This window comes from Centruroides sculpturatus, unplaced genomic scaffold (assembly GCF_000671375.1).
Source record: "Centruroides sculpturatus isolate CEXI.00-Female unplaced genomic scaffold, Cexi_2.0 scaffold285, whole genome shotgun sequence".
Taxonomy (NCBI): Eukaryota; Metazoa; Arthropoda; class Arachnida; order Scorpiones; family Buthidae; genus Centruroides; species Centruroides sculpturatus.
In genome coordinates this window covers 623,029-642,840 of record NW_019384647.1, presented here as the reverse complement: position 1 = coordinate 642,840, position 19,812 = coordinate 623,029, and the positions used below count along the sequence as shown (strand labels likewise).

Genomic DNA, 19,812 nt, shown 5'->3' with positions numbered 1-19,812 from the left:
GTTTTCCTTCTATATCATCATAGTTTTGTAACAATATAACATTTATCGCTTCTACTGCAATCTTCATAACCGAACGGTAACAGATAGTTGGTCGTTGGTGTCAAATAAATTTAATTACAGCTGGCGTGGCACAGATTGGCCAATTATTCCACTTCCCAAAGGTCTCGGTATTTAATAAACACGAACTGTGGCGTGTTGTTACAAGATGAAGACTCATACAAACATAAACAGTTTACAAGGAAGAGATGCAGTTTTGGAGTAGTGAAGTTTTTTTCATCATAAAAAAATAAAAGGGAAAAAAAATATATTTAGCGACTAACCAATTTCTGTTTAGTTTTTATAAGAAAAATTTACGGATTTTCTTGTTTACTTTAATGTGTAATTAGGCTGTAATTATGAAATTAAAGCGTTAAAATAACTGCTAAAGTCAACATGTGTGGAATTGTTTTATGAGTATCGTGGGATTGGTGAAGGTAAGTTGATTTAGTTCTAAATGGAAAAAGTTACTTGGTATGAAGTGCATTCCTGTGAAGAACGATATAAAAAGTGATAAAGTTAATAAAACTTGCTGCTAGTTTTTTAATTAGCTTAGCCAGGAAGCTATTTTCCACAAGCTTAGATGATGTCGAGAAGATTTTGGTAAAGAAAACTTACGTAGAACTGTTACACAGACATTATTAATAAAATATTATAAGCATAACACACAGACGTATACACATACATATGTATTCTGCAGTATAAGCAGAATTGCTTCTGGTGACATTAACTCATTTTATTCACAATTGCTACTGCTGAGATAATAGTTTATGTTATGTTATGGAGTGACAATAGTTTATATTATATCCAGAATTGCTTCAGTTGAGATGATGGCATACATTATTATGTGATAACAGCCCATATTATACCCAGAATTACTTCTGATCAGATAATAACTTAACGCGAGGAATTAAAGGTTTTAACGCAAACAAATATAAAATGAATATAATTTTTACTATAAAAACTTTAGGGAAATGCTATTTAACTTTATATGAAAATATATTTATGCAGATTTTTTTTACATTTTTGTTGAAGATAGAGACGGAGAGAATGCGGGGGACGAGGAAATATTATTTACACTGCTTAAATTGATTCTGCATAAAAAAAATATTGTCTAGTTTTCAGAATTATTTAAACAGAGACAAGGTTCATGTTGCTTTATATAGTAAATAAGTAAAGTAAAAAAAAATAGAAAAAAGAAGAATAGCCTAGAGACAAGATTGTCGTCTTTTGTGCGCTTTTTGACGGATATATGTATGACAAGTAGAGTTATACCATCCTGTATTACATTATTCATAAATGGTTGCATTGTCTATATTTGATAGTAAATAGCAAACAGGAATAAATGTATTAAAATTATTTGGAATCTAGGCCTTTTTTTAAAAAATATTTCTGTAAGAAAATGAATAATGTTCAGTAAATATTTTTGATAAATAGCATAAAATATATTTGTGTGTTTGAAATGCGGTAAATATTAAATAATTCTTTTATATTCATGTAAACAATGAATAATTAATATGTATATTTTTAGTAAAAATCTGAAGTTTGGATAACAATATTTTATTTATTTAAATATTATGTATTTTTTCCTCTTCTTTTTCNGGGGATAGTAAAACTGTCCTTCGATTCTTCCCCCCCGCCCACTTCTGGCTTTTGATCCACCAAGAGTAAGAAGATTTCTCGAATGGCAAATGTGTCCGGAAGCATTGCTAAATCCACCTTAGAAACAAATATGTATATATATATATTTAAGTTATATACGATTTAAACTGGAAAAATCCCTTTTTTTCTATAGTATATACGGCTTATAACTTTTAAAATAAAAATGTTATCCAATCATTCTAAAATCTTCTGACTCTTTTAGCATTTTTTATCTTAAAGAAGAAGCAGCGTAAATAATGAAATTTTCTTGTAAATTTACAATTTAAAATAATTTTTTTCTTATTTTTCTGTTTTTTTTTAACTATTTTAAAGTATAGAAAATATGAATTTAAAATTTGATAATATATCAATATTGTTCAAATTTTACATACGTAACGTAATTAAAGTAGCTTAATTCCTTTAGACATGTGTTTTTTATTTTATTTATTTTTTAATCTAAAATGAAAAGATTTTACATCTTATAACACAAAAATTTACATTTTTGAATTAAATAAATACGTGATTTATAATAAAATTTAATGAAATAAAACTTTAAAAATTTTTTACATAATTGCTTTACCAAAATATATATAATTTAATTAAAAAAATCGATTATAAGCTTATTTATTAAATAAATTTAAACTTTTTATTATTATAATTACTGTAATTCACGTTTAAAACTACTTTTATAATAATAATAATAATTTAAAAAAAAATAAAAATAACAAAGGCATTTACGTTTAGAAAAAGTAATGACGATGATTTAAAGTTGAGGTAGGAATTTGGCGCAAAACTTTTCGATATTTATTAATAATTTTTGTCTAGAAAACTTATCTTGACTAACTTTTATTGACAAAAAGTTATCGTTTTCGGTTGGTGTGTTGGCTGCAGAGGTTTAACTTATTACCGAAGCTAGAGATTGATTGCAGCCAAGTTGTTCAACCAACTGGAACATAGTGAGACTATAACAATGTTAGTTTCTTTGTTCCATCTGCCAATTTCTTAGACTCACTTTTCCTTCCCCTCCTAGATAAAGTACAGTTTCAAGAATGACAAAGGAAAAAAAATATTATATATATATATATAATATTTTTCATTTTAACCATCATTCCATTGTTTAATATTGTCAAAAAGATTATTTAAATATATATAAAGAGAACGATTAGTTGGTTAATAAGATTCTCTTTTGAATTTTTTTTTATTCCTCTTTCTTTCTATTTTATTTAGTGAGTCGATTTTCAAGTAACAAATAAGATGTATAATGTTCAATGTTGATAGGATGGAAGTATATTTTTGAGTCTTTTAAAGAGATTAACAATACTAGAATATTTATAACAACGTTATAAAATCGATGGTAGAAGGGAAACTATTTTAAAGTAACAGGTACTGTTTGATGTTTACATGATGATACTCCTATTCTGTTGGGTGCTTGATCGAATAACAAGAATAAAGAATAGATCTACTTGTATTTGAAAGGCATGAAAAATGCAAGAAACGGCTGCTGATATTTGCCGAAGCAGATATTACGTCCGAATTCAATGAAAATTTAATCGAATCTCTACCAGCTAAATGTTAATATGGTTTAGTGATACGCTTCATTGTTATTTTATAGAAACCATTTGCATTTTTTCGTAAAGTAAAAAAATATAGGAAGAAAATATTTTTAAACGAACAAATGAATCTGTAAATTACTACATGCTTTAAAAATGCACGCTATATTTTTATTTTTGATAAAATGCTGTAATGAAAGAAAGGAATATATATGTTCTTTCTTCTCTCTAAAGTATTTTATCAAATAAAATATAGTGTATATAAGTATATATTTCCCTCTTAAACACCTATTTTCTTACGCTATACTTTATTTAAATTTCAATATTTATAAAAGAGTGAGAGTGAAGAAGAGAGGGAGAAGTGAAATTGAAAATAACTCCATTTTTATGGGGCTATTAGCAGTAGTAAGAACAACGTTGAAGATATACAAGATACGAGAATGCAGATTTATGCATGTAAATGTATCTATACAAGTAGGTAGGTATATAGGAATTCAAAAAGAATTCCCTGTGGTGTAGGAGAGATCAATAGGTGACCTTTGCCGCTTAATTCCCGCATCTGTACAGGCGGGGAATCGAGTCCATAGTCTCATCCATCACATCTGTCTTACCGGAAGTAATACTCCCAGAAACACACGCTACGCTTAGATGTGGGGGGATAGTAAAACTGTCCTTCGATTCTTCCCCCCCGCCCACTTCTGGCTTTTGATCCACCAAGAGTAAGAAGATTTCTCGAATGGCAAATGTGTCCGGAAGCATTGCTAAATCCACCTTAGAAACAAATATGTGTGCTACGAATAACATAGTGTGATTATTAAGTTATAAGTTATCTTGTAAAAATTTCTTGTTAAAACTTTATGGATTTCGATCTGTATGATTACATCAAAAATTCTTTGTCAACTGATTACTAAATGTATTACTTTAAAATTATACCTGTTGTATATTTAATATTTCATTAATGTAATAAGTATTGCATCCCATTCTAAACTGTTATAACTGTAAATATGTATAAAATTATTCAACCAACCATTCGAATTCCTATTATGTAAGCAAAAATTTACTGTTTAATAATGTAACCAAAACTGTATTTATCCATTGTGTTCAATTATTATTTATTTATCCATTAATATGTTTGTATATACTTTGATGCAAAAGATATGCATCCTTCTGTTAATTGCATCTGTATGTAAAAATGTTACTGTTAACTATTTGTATTCCTCTGTAAATATTGTTTTAATAAAGGCGATGCGGGCGCCCATGGGGTCCTGTGGGGGCCTTATGGTTGCTTATTTCACACTTTCCTATCTTCCTTTATTTCCTCTGCTCTCTAACTCTTACTTTCTTTTACTCTTCCTTCCTATTCATACAGGGGTAAAGTTTGCACTAAATTGCAGATAGCCCCTCTTGTCTTTTATTAGAATAGAATANGCTTCTCGAGATCCTTGATACTCCCTTACACTTTGAATAAATTATTATATTGATATTCTTTTGTAAAAATGAATAAATATATATTTTTAAATTATAACCTCAAGCTTGTAGGATGCACACAAAACAAAATTATGCAACTTTCGCTGCATAATCCACTTCTACGTTAACAATACTCCTCGTATTAGTAACATATTTTATTATTTATTATATTAAAATAAAAATAATTTATGTAAATTATAAATAAATAAATAAATATATTTTTTTAATAATTTATTTATACCAATTATAGATTTAAATTATTTGTTAAGCTTATTAGCCACACGTCAGAAATGATTTTGAATAGCGTGATTTGGCCAGACAATCAAACTAACTTTGCACACATTAACGAATAAATCTAGTAAATTCGGCAAGTGCTTCATTTCAGATCTCAACTGAGAAGAATGGCATCAATATTAATTCGAGCAAATATGTTATGAAATATTCACAAATTGATATTCAGTGTATAACTGTATCGCATTTCTGATTTCTATCGCCGCCAGGGAAATTATCACTGTGGCAATTTAATCTCCAGCAAAGTTTATCGACGCATAAATCGCTAACATGATGCAACATCAATAACATTGAATATCACCAAATCATAGATCCAAGGTATAGCACATTAACTGTATAAAGTGAATACTTAGAATTACCTGTACAATTATACATCAAATTTAGATTAGACGATGTCTAATGTCTAATTATTACCACAGAAAAATAACATATTCATTAATAATTTTCTAAATAAAATTAAGCGAAAAAAATTACTAAACAGTTAGCTCAATACTTCTAGTATTAGATTATTTTTTTCGTAAAAATATTAATTAGAATTTTTGAAATAAATTAAAATTATAAAATAGAAATTATAGGTCCAAGTTTGATCTATATGAAGTCAGGGTTATCCAATATCATAGGTCAAAATATATAGGTCCAAGGTGTGGATAAATCTTGCAGTAGAAGTCGTCTAATGTTAAATTTGATATACAATTATACAGTTAATTATATATCAAATTTAGCATTAGATGACTTCTACTGTTAGATTATTTCCTCAGAAAAGTATTAATTAATAATTCTCTAATTAAATTAAAGAAGAAAATTCTCTAAGGCTTGAAAAAGTCATCAAATTATAACTCCAAGGTATAGCCTTGTATATAAAGAGAGTACATAGAACAACCTGTACAATTACATGTTCATATTTAAAAATAGATTTTGAATGACAGATTGTTCCTTTGAAAAAATATTAATTGATAAATTTCTAAATAAATTAAAGACGAAAAACATTTTTAAGATTTCGATTGGAAAAACATATTAATTAATATTTTATTAATAATAATGTGATTACCGGTAACTTTTTTTAAATCTTAATTATTAATATATTATTCAGGTATTTTATGAGTGGGAAATGTATTATGGTAAGATTGTACAGAATTGTTAATTAATAATAAAACTTAGCTAATTTCTAATTAAATATATATTTTTAGTGTTTATGATGAGTTGATTGTGACAGATCTCGTTGAAATTTTTGTTTTTCCTTCGGAAAATATTATTGTTTTGTTAATTGATAATTTAGCAAATGTAATACGGTAATAAAGAATAAATTAATATTTTAATTTAATTTTTTAATGAAATTTATTCACGTTTAGAACAATTCAGTTTCCCTTTCTGTTATATTATTCTTGCAATTTTATAGTTTTCTAACTGACAGATTGAGCTGATCTGAACATAAATACGCATAGTTAATGTTATTGTTTTTTAAATAAAATTAATTTAAATCTAATTTAAAATATTTAATCACATGGAATAATTTAAATATAATAAACTTATAAGTGATTAGTGGAGTTTTTAAGGCAAACTTTAACTAAATAACATCAAAAATATTATAAATTTGGTTAGTAAAAATGTAAGATTTTATAAAATTACTTCGTTCAAAGTATTCATTTAAAAAATTTTATTAAAAACACTTGAATTAGTTTTATTGTTTTAAATAAATCAATTAAAGTTCTCGATGCTACTTAAAAATAATGCATTTTTCTTAATTATCATTTACTAAATAAAACGTTATTAGATTATTAAAGGTATATATAATTAAATGCATTTATCAAAGTAAATATAAGACTTGTTTATTTATAAAAATAAAAAAGTAAATTCTAAAAATAGAAAAAGGTTTTTTTCAGTTGGATATGAATATCATAATAATACTTTTTGAAAGGTTTTTAGACGTTAGACTCGTCTATTTGAGAATCTTCTCATCATCATTCAGAAAAAAATATCTTCCTCTTAGTTATACACCAAGGGCCATTACCAGAAGTCCTGCCTAGAGGGAATTAGGGCATCAAATCGACTTCATTCTCCTAAATTGACAGTGTTCTCTGGGGTTTTTGCCCTCAATTTCGGTTTAGGAAGATTCAGAAACTAAAGCGAGAGGAAGCAACAGAGTGTTTACAAAAGTTCCATTACAGATCTCTAGTATTAGAAAGAAATAGAAAGAAACTTGGTTGCAACAGGCATTTCTAAACACATCAATAAGCAACGTTATAATTAACAGCATGTTGTTTGTTGAAATTCGATCCTAACAAACCATTCTAATGACTTGTAATGAGTAGAAGAGCTTTCAACTTTGACTGGACCTGTTACTGACTTGGCCCCATAATAAGAGGATGCATGGCTCGTCCCAACTATCGTCTTATAATTATTTACACCGACTCTACTACAATGGGGCGTCAATAAGTTCGTGTCACGTGTCACAAATTAATGAGTCGCAGTGTAAATTATGTTTCCATGATTATCTAAACTGGAAATGTCAGTAATTTAATCCTAAATCATACTTTAACACACTAACTTTCTACAGCTAAAGGAATTTCAGTAATGCAGACTTCATATTTTCTCTTAACTTAAGCTATAAACACTCGTTACATTTTTAAATCATCGACTAAACATTTATAAGAAGCGAAAAGAATTTTAAAAAATGTAAAATTTTCGGCATATTTATCATCTTTTATCACAAAAATATTCTATCTTTGTGATAAAATATTGCTTAATTTTACATAAAAGATTGGAAAATATTTTAAAAATTCCATTCATATACCTCAACTATAACATTCACTTAGCTCAATCTCCTAAAAAATACAGCTTCTCAGTAGTTAGTTACTCACTAATTTTATGTTAGTGAAGTCAAAGGTGGAGATATATATACATGTGAGGTCTCCGAAATACCAGAAAAAGGATAGATAGGCCTCATTAACTCACGCCTACAGTGAAGTAGTAAAGTATCCACCTATTGGAAACAGATAGAGAGAATCTACTATAAGTGCTTATACACGAAGGCAGATTGTATGAAACAAATGACCCATCATCTTATTTTATCTCTGGTAGCGCTTGATGTCTAAATTACCATCTCTGAGACGGTAATTACGGAACTTTATCTACTAATGTTGGATCCCATTAAAAGACTGACACGTTGCCCGATATTTCGACTTTAAAATTAGAATATCTTTTTAATCTATTTCCACTAATATACTTGTTTAACTTTATACACCTATACGTTAAATTGGTTTAAAAACCTTATTTTAAAATGGTTTAAGTGAATGAAACATTTATATAAATCTATATAATCTTATACACTTCTCTATTAATTAGTGATAACATTCTAAGTGTTTTATAACTAGCTACATAAGCTACATCGATTTTACACCTTGTAACGATAAAATTTTCCTCAGGTATGAACAGGTGCAGCAATTCATCTTAATGTACTTTTTCTTCTCCCCCTCTCTAGTAAAGGTTAAAAGATAAGAGCAGATTTAAGTAGAATGAAGCTTTAACCCTGTCAATTCTCTTAGTATTTAATAATGTTAAGCCTCTAATACAATATTTTATAAACATTTTAACTCTTTTACAAGTTATAATAGTAAAAATATATGATCTTTTCACTAAAATTCATTAGTTAAAAAAAAATGGGATAAAAGTATATAGCCTATAAGTATTTTCTTCATATTTAATAATATTAAGTCTATCACAGAAACATTTTAAGCCATTTTATATAATATTTTATAAGTTTAAAGAGTAAAAAAGTGCATAAAATAAAAGATATTTTAAGTAAAATTCATCAGGTTAAACACTTAAAAGTTAAAAAATTGAATAAAAATATATAAAATTCATTTAATTAAAAATTAAAAAATATATTCGAAAGTGATTTAAATCTGTTTATATAACATTTTAAAATATATATTTATTTATTTAAGTTAAATTCTATAATGGAGAAAGTGAAATATCTTTAAAGTTTAGTTAACTATAATGCGAATATTTTAGTTTATAAATAATGAAAAAAACGGATAAAATTTTAAATTTCTATATTTCTAAACTTTTAAAATATATAAAACATTTTTTATTTAATATATTTTATATGCTATCCTTTTATAAAATATTGATCTAAATTCTGAAGTTTGTTTACTAAAAAACATTTTTTTTTTTTCAAAAATTCAAAATGGATCTCATGAAAAATTAAATGGTTATGAAAGGCAAAACTTTCAACAATTTTAACAATTAGAAAAGTTTAATTATATTTTAAAAAATTACTTTTTTATAAAAATTTCTTAAATTTTTCTTTTAAATTTAATTTAACAAATTATTTTATTTTATTTTAAAGAAGAAAAGAAGAAGAAGGAAAAAATATATATATAAATACACAATAAAATTATTATTTGTAAGCTTAAATAATTAATAAAAAATAATTTTATTTATTTATTAATTTTATAGAAAATAAAATAAAGAATTAAATTCTTTAAAATTAAAATGTACTTGAATTTAAATGGGACTAAACGTTGAATTGTTCATGAATGGGATTAAAAATTTTTTATATTTAATTTAAGAAAATGAATATAATATGTAATTTAAAGATAAATAATAGATTAATTGAATTCAAATAGAACGGATTCAAAGGTATAAACGGGAATTTGTTATAATGATTATAATTAAAAGTTTAAAAAAAATAATCTAAAAAATTGATAAAATCAAAAATTTAAATGATTAATATTAGATTTATAGTAATTATAGAGCAATTTAGACAATTAATATCAATTAAAGAAAACTGCGATAACAACAAACATAAGTTATCATTTTAGTGATGAAGATAAATAGATAAGAACATATGGTACACATGGCAAATAGATTATTTGGAAAAAAAAATACATAGGAAGAGGATAATATTCTATGGGCGTTACTTATGTGTAAATTAAATTTTCACGAGTACACGCCTTTTTTACTATCGTCGATCGTTATAGGTATACATACAATCAAGTATATGTAGCATTATCAACATCAAGCAACACGCAGACAGCCAGGCGTGGCCTTAGATAATACAAATACATCATTTTTTTCTATCAATAAAACAACATTATTTGGTTGATTTTATTTTTTCTAAGTAAATCCACTTTATAAATTTCTAATTTGTATCCAAAACACAGTATTTATTTTCTTTGCTCTTCTCTCTTCTATTATCTAAATTATCTTTTGGAAAGAAAATTTAACACATATAATAGGATTTAGATCATCTCAATTCATTATTTTTGTCTTACAATTAAAATTTTCAACAGAGTAATGAGACTTTTTCCGCTTGTTAAATTAATGAACTCCGATTTTTCTCAAATTTTAGAAAGGAAAAAGAAAAAAAAATATTGTGTATAAATGAATTATAGAAGCAGATAGAATTTTTCAAATAATTATCTAAAAATTAAATGATTTCATAAATCTAAATTCTACTGGTTAATGGTAGAAATTTATTTAGGTCATTATAGGTGTGTGTGTATATGAATTAACAAATGATGGGTTGTTTCTTACGTAAAAATTGAAGTTGTAAGAGTCTGCTTGATTTACTTTTAATGAATTTTTCTTACTTCTTTCTATTTTATAAGCTGCGAAAATCGTCAGGTGCACATATGTGTTCACACCCATTTATAACCAAATGTAAAATGCAGTATCAACTCGGAGTGATGTTTTTTTTCCCTACTATAAATATACATCTCCACCCAGGACCAGAGGGAAAGTTGCTTCTACCTGGAAAAGAGACGTAAAACCCAATGGAATCAAAAAGTTCCTCTTCTAATCGAACCGAAGAGAGAACTCACGTAGCAACAAAATCAAGACAGATGACTTCTGCCCGTTTTAAAGGTTTTCCTGATTTCCTAAAAAGGAATTTAATGTTTTTTATTGGAAAGGGTTTTCAAGAGATCACTTGATGTCCCGTCTGTGCACAAGATTTCACACTTGAATGTGAACGGGGGAGGAACAGCTACTTTCCTCTCTTCTCTTTCCTATGAATGTATCTTGTCGAAATTTTTCGGATGGGAATTAGGTAGGTTTTTAGTAGGCCTTCGAGGTTCGCTTTTCTTCAATAACCCAAAACCGTCCCTCTTTGTCCGTCAATACTGTTTCGGTCTGGTCATATACTTTTATATGAGTCTCTAGCTTAAGTGGAACCGAGTTTCTTACTGGAAGAGGTCTGTGGAGACAGTTTCCGACTTGTTAGATGAACTTTGTTGAGTGTTTAACTTCGTTTTGTTTTATTCTAGACGTTTATTCCCCTTCTTTCACTTTAAATTCGCTATTCAACAACAGGAAAAAACTTGATTTTCCAGCACTTTTATGTGCCTTTCTTTATAACATCCAATTCTGATACAGCAAAATGTAAGTGAAAATTAATTTAAGCTTTAGCAGAGAGAGCGAGAGAGATAGATACCTTTTGCATGTAAAGTATTTCGTATGCTCATTATCTAATATACTAAACATAATTATCATCATGCTGTGCTAAGATTACATGACGAATTACTCACTGTCATTTGCTTGGCGTTTTACTCTACGAAACAACTTATTTTGCCTCCCATGCATTTAATTAAATACTATATCCATGTAAAAGTATTATAAACCTTTTAATAGAATTAAAAGTTACAATTCTATATTAAGATCAGAATTAGAGAAAATCTCTTCAACAGCCTTCTAAAATAACATAATTATATTTTAACACCTTAATTTAACAATATTGAAACTTTACAAAATTTTCAAATAAGAAAATTAATAATCTCTTTATTTTCCTTTATAATTATTTAAATTTGATTTATTCATTTTAATCAAATGATTAAAATTTGCTGATGGTAATAGCAATTAAGTTAACTTTAATTAATTTTATAAACTTAAAGACATTTAAGATTTTTAAATTGTTACGTAATAAACGAAAAATTCTTTAATTTTATAGTAATTATGGTGTAATTAATTATAATTTCTTAATTAGTTTAAAGCAATTGCCCTCTACGACCGCTATTCTAACTTTTAACTACAGTAAGATTCTTGTTAATAACGTTTTAGGATTTATTGCTAGCATCATTTACAATTAGATACTAATGCAAATTAAGATGTAATCTTTAATATTAATTAATATCGTTAAAGAGTCCCCTTTTCTTAAACGTAATTAACAATTTTTAAAACTTCAAACTTACCAACTTTCAATAAGAAATTTGTCACCATCGGAATCACGACAATCACCTTTATTTGATAAAGTTCCATTAATGATCCTGATTGGATCCTGAACACCTTTTTGAAACCAGTTACCCATCCAATGCTCTGGAAACTGGCAACCATCTATACAAGGAAAAAAATACAAATATATAAATATTCGATTATTAAAATTAAAAAGAATGACCTAAGCTATTTTTTTTTTATTTTGTAAATTCATAGAAAACTGAATTTTAAGCGACTTAATAAAACATTACGCTTGATGATACGTAATGGTAGGGTTGTTTCTGGCATAGAAAACCTTGCTAAGTAATTTCATTGCATTACTGGAAAGGATAGAAGGAAAAAATATAAAAAAAAATGCGATAATGGTTGGGTAGGGTGGAATATTTTTGAAAACGTATTCCATATCGACTCTACACATTAAAATAGAAGGCGTTGACGACATTGTCAAAAGAATATGATCTTCTCATGCGTGATGATGTTTATAAACTTGAATATTCTAAATGAAAGTAAAGGGAAAAGGATCATCTTCAATATTATTATGTCGATAAATATTTTATATTTAGCTTTATTTTAGTAAATACTCCCCCCCAATTTCCCTATTTTTCAGGAGGGGTGTTTATAATGAAGTGTTTGTTTTATGATAGAAAATTTTATAATTATTAACAGAATATGTCTAATTTGTTTTATTAAATCTCTTTAATAATTTCATACTTCGATAATATAATGAAAGAATTTGAAGAGGTATTTGTGCAAATCTGATTAACAGCATTTCTCAACTCTGATTAAAGATTTTTGAAGACGAATTGTTGGATCTGATTAAAGAATCTCGAATATAAAAAGGAAGAGAAGTACATGTTTAGCTAGAATTCAACAGAATTGTGAGATGTGATTAAATTGGGAAGAACTACATGTTGTGATTAAAGTGATTTCTCTCAGCTCCTCAAATAGTTAGAGCCTTAGTGCTTTTTTATATATTTTTTCTTGTGTACTATTCATTGAATTAAGAGAAAAAAGTGAGAAATTTTTAAAAATTTCAATTTTAAAATTTTACATTTTCATAGAAATTTTTGCTAATATTTCTCCCTCCTTGAAAGAATAATTACGAAATTATTCTGTCTTTTCTACAATTACTTTTCGTCTTCTCCTTAATAACTAATAAGAAAAGTACATAAAATTATTTTTAAAATGATTAATATCGTTTCTGAGAAATTAATTCAGTTTATTAAAATACATGTGTCAATATAAGGTTATTAAGAAAAGCACTCTCGGTCATATATTATTATCATTTAAAACTATTAAGAGATTGTATGTAACATGGTAAGCTTATCATTTGCATTTAAATTATCTTCTAACTTATTATATATTCTATTTATAGTTGTGTAGATTTATATAAATTGAAAAGCCAATAAACACGTTAAATTTCTACATTCGGATGAGGTAGAAAGGAAGGAAATAAGATGTAGAAAGACTGGTGAAAGTTATTAGACGAGACGAGAATAGGAAAGTAGTAATGCATCAGCGTGAAAGAAAATATATGAATTTTATAGATAGCAAATATATGGAAAAAAGTAGAAATTTGTATTTTGTAAAGAAGAATATAAATTAACAAAGATGAGGATGTAAGAAGCTGAGAAAAAGTTAATAAAAGACAAACAAACTGGAGGTAAATCAAGGAATTTCAACTCTTTATAAATTAAATGCAAATCATGAAATATTTTTCACATTTCTTCCTCATAATTTATCTTCAACTTTATAAATCATAAATTTAAAGAAATTTCATGATTTGCATAGAAGTATAGAAAGATATTTACATAGAAACTAGATGATAAATCATAAAAGTTGAAGAAATTTCATGATTTGCCACTTGTTCCTTTAGATGCCGCAACACATCAAATGTTTGATAGTCAAATAAATATAGATTACATTAAATAAACTTTTATTATTTTTCAATCTACATTTATAAATTCAATTAAAGAAACCGAAGAAATGATTGTGTACAAAATCTCCTAAAGTAAACAATTTTATAAGGTATCGAATGCGATAAAGATGGAAAATAAGAGCGTGTATAATATAAATTATATGTTTTTAGGCTGGCATGTGTAGTAGTTTGAAAAATGGAGTGAACAAAGAGGAAAACTTCCATATTGCACGGCTGAGCAGTCACGAAGTCGAAACAAGTCTACAAAGAAAGCATTTCGATGGCTATCATGAGAGTTAGTTGTTTTTTTCTCCTTTCGTAGTTCGGCTTTCGAGCTTCCTGGACAGCTCACAACGAAAATAAATCCCTCTTTCGTTTAAAGCGAGATGGCGATCGAGAAGAAAGAAGATTGTCCAGGTAGAGTATACAATAGACTGTATCTCCGGCGTGCAGGTTTTATCTACCTGGAGTGGACCACTTAGATTGGAAGAAAAATCACTGTCGGAGAAAGTTTACACAACACACCAGGGAATTTCACAAAAGCCTTAGAACAATGGACAGCAAACACTTGAAGTTGGATGAAATCTAATGCCTAGACTTCCAATCGAAACATAGATTTTCGCAGGGTGCGAATGTTACAGAAGTGCAAGAACCGGAGGAAACGACTTTAAAATGAGGCTAGTGAGCGATTTTGGGAATTCCACCGGGAAACAGTATCCTAGATTTGGAAGGATCATAAATCAGCAGCACGTTTCTGTTAAGGTATAGATTTTCAGAATTGGCGGGGTTCAAGTAGTTTTATAAATGTTTCACGATATTTAATTGGTTACCTGGAGACGATAGAAATATAGTTTAGGGCGTGGTTATTCTCAATCCAACCCACAAATTAGGCGTGGTTGAATCCGAATGCAGTATGTGTAATGAAAGTGGGAGGTATTTGGGGTCATTACACTCTCTGGACTTATAATAGAGGGTTGGCCTTCAAGTCTAAAAGTTTGTCGTGGACACGACAGATCGATAAGACTTGATCGAACTTCAAACATTCACAATTATCAATGTTGTCAGATATATCGATCGACTAAGTACTTAACTATTAGGCTATCCATCAATATTCAATTTTCTTGCTTGGATAGAAAACATTACAAGTTAATATTTCGAAAAAGAAAATATTTATAACGCTTCATTACACTCGTATATGCGACTATATTCACAAATAACAGATCCTTTTATCTTTGAATTAAAATTTTATATTACACTCGCCACAAAAGACCGTTTAATATTTATACAATGGTATGAAATCCTATTTAAACTCCTATATATGCAGGGCGCCTACCGAATAATTTGCTCCCAAGAGTCTCCATTACAATAAAAATGCCTTTTCTTTAAATTGTTAAATAAATATCATTTGTTGCTTGCCAGTGAAGTCAAGCCTGTGTTGACCATTTGAGATACAACATTCGACTTTTGGGATTCGAATGGTTTTATCGAACAACCAACGTGGGAATGTGGACAACGAGAATTGTTGACGCGATGGAATTATGTGTTTTCCCTAGTCTCGTGAGAAAAACATATCTAAACTTCCTTCTGCCTAAGGAGATTTTAGGTTCATCCCTCAACTTCAATTTTTTTTCCTCTTTTTTTAAAGAAATTTATATAGTCTTTTACTTACACCTCTTTCGTTTATCCACAAGTATAGTTGTTTCTTTTTCTATTTTTATAACAGAATCATTCAATCTACAGCACTTCGAGGAACTATTATTGTAAATAACAATTGTATAAATCGAAAAGATTAGGATACACGCGAATAACTTACTTAAATATCGCATTAACGTTTAATAAACATAGAATAATGATTCATTTTTACTCGTAATTTTAATAAAAATAGAATTTCTAATATATAAAATGCATTACTTTTTAACGTATTTTGCTGAATTACAAAGTTGAAGAACAGAAAAAAAGAAAAATATAAAATGCAGAATCTCTAGAGTTTTGCAAAAGTTTCAACCTTCAATTTTTACGAGGAGGTTTTGCCAATATAGAAAAATATTTAAAGGACTCGGTAGGTAAAGTAGATCTGTTTAGAACTATCAAGCGTACAGCATATCTACAGCTAGCAGGCAAACATTAAATGTTTGTAATCAGACGAAAGAAATCGCATGCAGAATAGAAGCTGCCTTAAGGAAAGCAGAAAAGAGGTGAGTAAAAGACCTGTGGAGTTCTCTGCCTTATCTCGTAGCAGCAATAATCCTTCAGAGACACAGAATCACTGAAGCTATGGATAAAAGAAAGCCTTCTTCTCCCGATTCTCCAATAAAGGTACAAAACCGGAACGCTCTACAAGAAAAAAGAAGGAAAAAAGCAAAGGTTTTAAAAACGAGCACGAGAGGGAAGAGAATAGGGGAGAGAAGAAACTATCTGGAAAACTGCCAGTGGACAATTAAAAGGAGAATAAAAAAAAGCTTCTTGTGCCGGGTAGTTTTTCAATGACACCTTTAGCAAGAAAAAGAAGAATAGTGAGCGAGTGCAGCTCTTGTACTGAGAAGGTATTAAGCTTGTGCCAGGAGACAGATACCATTGGGCTCGAGAGTGAATTAGGTGAGAATGAGATTAAATAAGAAAGGCTACTTCCAAGAAGCATGACTAAATTCCGAAGATATGTTCTAACAGCTGCTTTAGCTTTTCTTTATATCCGTTACAAGTACAGTTAACAATTTAATCTTTTCGCATTATTAAAAATTACCTTAAACAATTATTACTGTTAATAATGTTAAATTTTCCACTTATTTTTAAAATTCGAATGTAAAATTGAATAATTTTAAGTAATCCAATTAAAATTATCTTCAAATTCCTTTATTTAAAATGGAATATATATTTAGGATTTTGATCGAAAAATCGCATTTAAAATTTGCTAAATACTGTAATGTATTATGTATATTAGTCCCTAATGATAATTATTATTTTCTCTGAAAAGAATTGGCCATTGGTCATAAGAAAGAGTGCTTCATCTCAGATGAGACGTTTAGTCTCGCTTACTCTTTTGTGATTTGCTCGTTTTTTTTTTTCTTCGTTCCTTTTTTGTTCCGAATCCTATTATTGGACACTTCTCGCATTGTTTGTTATCTATTGAGTTTCCTCCCTTCCGTGACCCGACTGGAATCTATATGCTGACCACATCTGGCGAAATATTGCATCAAACCAAGATATCTGAACCGTGATAATCTTTTCTAAATACAGACTTGCTTATAAAACGAGGACAGTTTTAATCAGTTGCATTTCCTTTGGATTATGGCAATCGGATCTAATATCAAAATCCTCTTATTTATGTTCTTTTATGGAGGATTTTTCGCGAATAATTTAACAAAGATAATCTTTATTCGTTCTTCGAGTATTTTTTTTTATTATGATTTTCATTTATATATTTATTTTTTAATGTATATTTTAGTCGAACATTCTTTCAAAATGATAAAACATCTACTCAAATTTCCAATCTAGATAATGTAGAAATATTTCGTAAATGTTTAATATATTTTTAATGGTGCGAAATTATTAATTTTTATTAAATTTGGAGAAAATATTAATAAACATTCGTTAAACTGTAAGTACAAGATACGAGAATTTATTATTTTAAAAATAAATCTTCTACTAAAAAATTTAATGCGAGAAAAAAGATAAATTAAATATATTAAAATAAAGAGAAATTATCTAAAATCTTACACGTTAATCATAAAAATTAAAATTTATAATTTTTTTTCAAAATTAAATTAATTAATATAAATATGAAACAAATTTACTTAAAAGTAGTAAATTCTTTAACTGCGAAGTGAATTAGGTCAGTTATTAATAATATATTTAAGTACTTTTCTGTGATATCAACGATATAATCTCTTCATATTAAATCATCCACACCTCATCAGTTTCTCTTATTATTTCTTTAAAGAAATCGAAGAAATAAGAGACGTAATACCGAGGGAACGATGTATTGGATCAATACCGTGCTGAAATTTCTCTAGAAGAATATTGATGGCTCAATTCCGTTTCTTAAGAAGCCTGGTATTCAACACTTTTAGCCATTGATGTAGTTAAGATTTATGTGACGTTTATGAAGCGATTTCTTCGCATCAGAAAAGAAACATCAGGAACTTTCAGTCACTCTTACTTAAAAGATGCAGACTTGTTCCTATTTGCTTTCATTCTGTTGGCAAAGCTCTATTTTAATGTTTCACATGATTTGCCATTTACATGTTTTTATGATCCTCTAAAGTCCTTGAAAAGTTAGAAGTTCTTTAGTTAATTACGAATTTCATCATTATCTTTTCCAACTTCTCCAACGGATAATTACGAAGAAAATCTTACAAAAAATAAATTAAATTGTTCTCAAGAATTGTAATGAATATTATATTAATTAAATAGTTATTCGATTATTTTTTTAAATTGGATAAAGATGTTTAAAAATGAATTAAATCAATTAATTTTTTAATTAAATTGTAAATAAGGTATAAAACAATATCTTTATATAGAAAATGTTAAGATATGTTGGCGAATAATGGTTTCTTGGAAGATTTTCAAACAAAGTAAATAGGTTTCTGGCGAATTTTACGGAATAAAACGTACCTCGGGGATTCTAAAAGAAAGAAGAGTTTGGTGCAAAACGGATTCTGAAGAATTTTATAGGATAAATCTGCCGTAAGAATATTTCAAAATTACTTGGAGTCGAGGTATTTTCAAAAGAAAACATTTCTCTCAAGTTTTACAAGGCAATAGGATCTATATTGTTGAATACATAGAAGATAAAAGCTGATCTCCCAATCCAAAACTAAACGAGAAATTGATTCAAATAAACTCTTTATTGAATCATTTTGAATTTTTTAGTTTGCATTTAAATGATTACAAATAAATGTAAATATTAAGAAAATTTAACAAAATGAATCGAATTTTTCTTAAATACAAACTAATGTTCGATAAGGAAAGCAAAAGTTTTAGAATGAAGTAAAAAGCGAAAAAGAGTTAATAAATCTGTTCAATACAAATGAATTCAGCTCATTACAATCTTTAAAGCAAACTTACTGTAAATATATTGGGTGACTATCCCTAGAGGCTATTAATTTAGTGAGTTTTTCACAAGAGGTTGTCAAGCAAAGCGTCGGTTTCTCTTTGTTAAAGCTAAGTAGTGCTTCAAATTGGCAGCTTGACTAGCTCTTGAAAGCATAGAGCAGAAAGAAAAACAAAGATTGATAAAACTGAAGTAAAAAAGTCGAAGTGACTGTTTAATTAAGTGTCCATAGAAGATTTCATATCCCTATGTGATGTCATGTATGACACGAAGCACTTAATCCCGTCCCTTGATTGGTATTGGGTGAAGCAAAGAGTTTTCATCTTTTCATTTTTGCTCTTTAATGCATTATCATAATAATTTATTACTGTGATAACTATTTGGTTTATCAGCTTTTCTTTTTGTTTCCTTCTTAATTTTCTTTAAAGTATACAAATATCTTTAAAATATTTAAGACAAAAATCCATTAAAAAGACAATTTTTTTAAGTTTAAATGTTATAATTAATTGATGAGAAAATCAAAAAATGATAAAGGCAAATGGGAAACGAGAAGGAGATTAGAAATAATTAATTTTCAATTTTTAATATCAATTTATTTTAATTGAAGAAACGAGCCAATTTTTCATATATATATATATATATATACA

At 27.7% G+C, this 19,812-nt stretch overlaps 1 protein-coding gene across 1 annotated transcript in view; it reads right to left on the bottom strand.

The window, feature by feature from the left end:
• The window catches only part of LOC111626215, a 200,516-nt gene that overhangs the window by 54,601 nt on the left and 126,103 nt on the right, over positions 1-19,812 (bottom strand). The window contains exon 3 of the mRNA XM_023369527.1: positions 12,176-12,317. Within this exon, the coding sequence (XP_023225295.1) occupies positions 12,176-12,317 (142 nt within the window). The remainder of the gene's footprint in view (positions 1-12,175; positions 12,318-19,812) is intronic.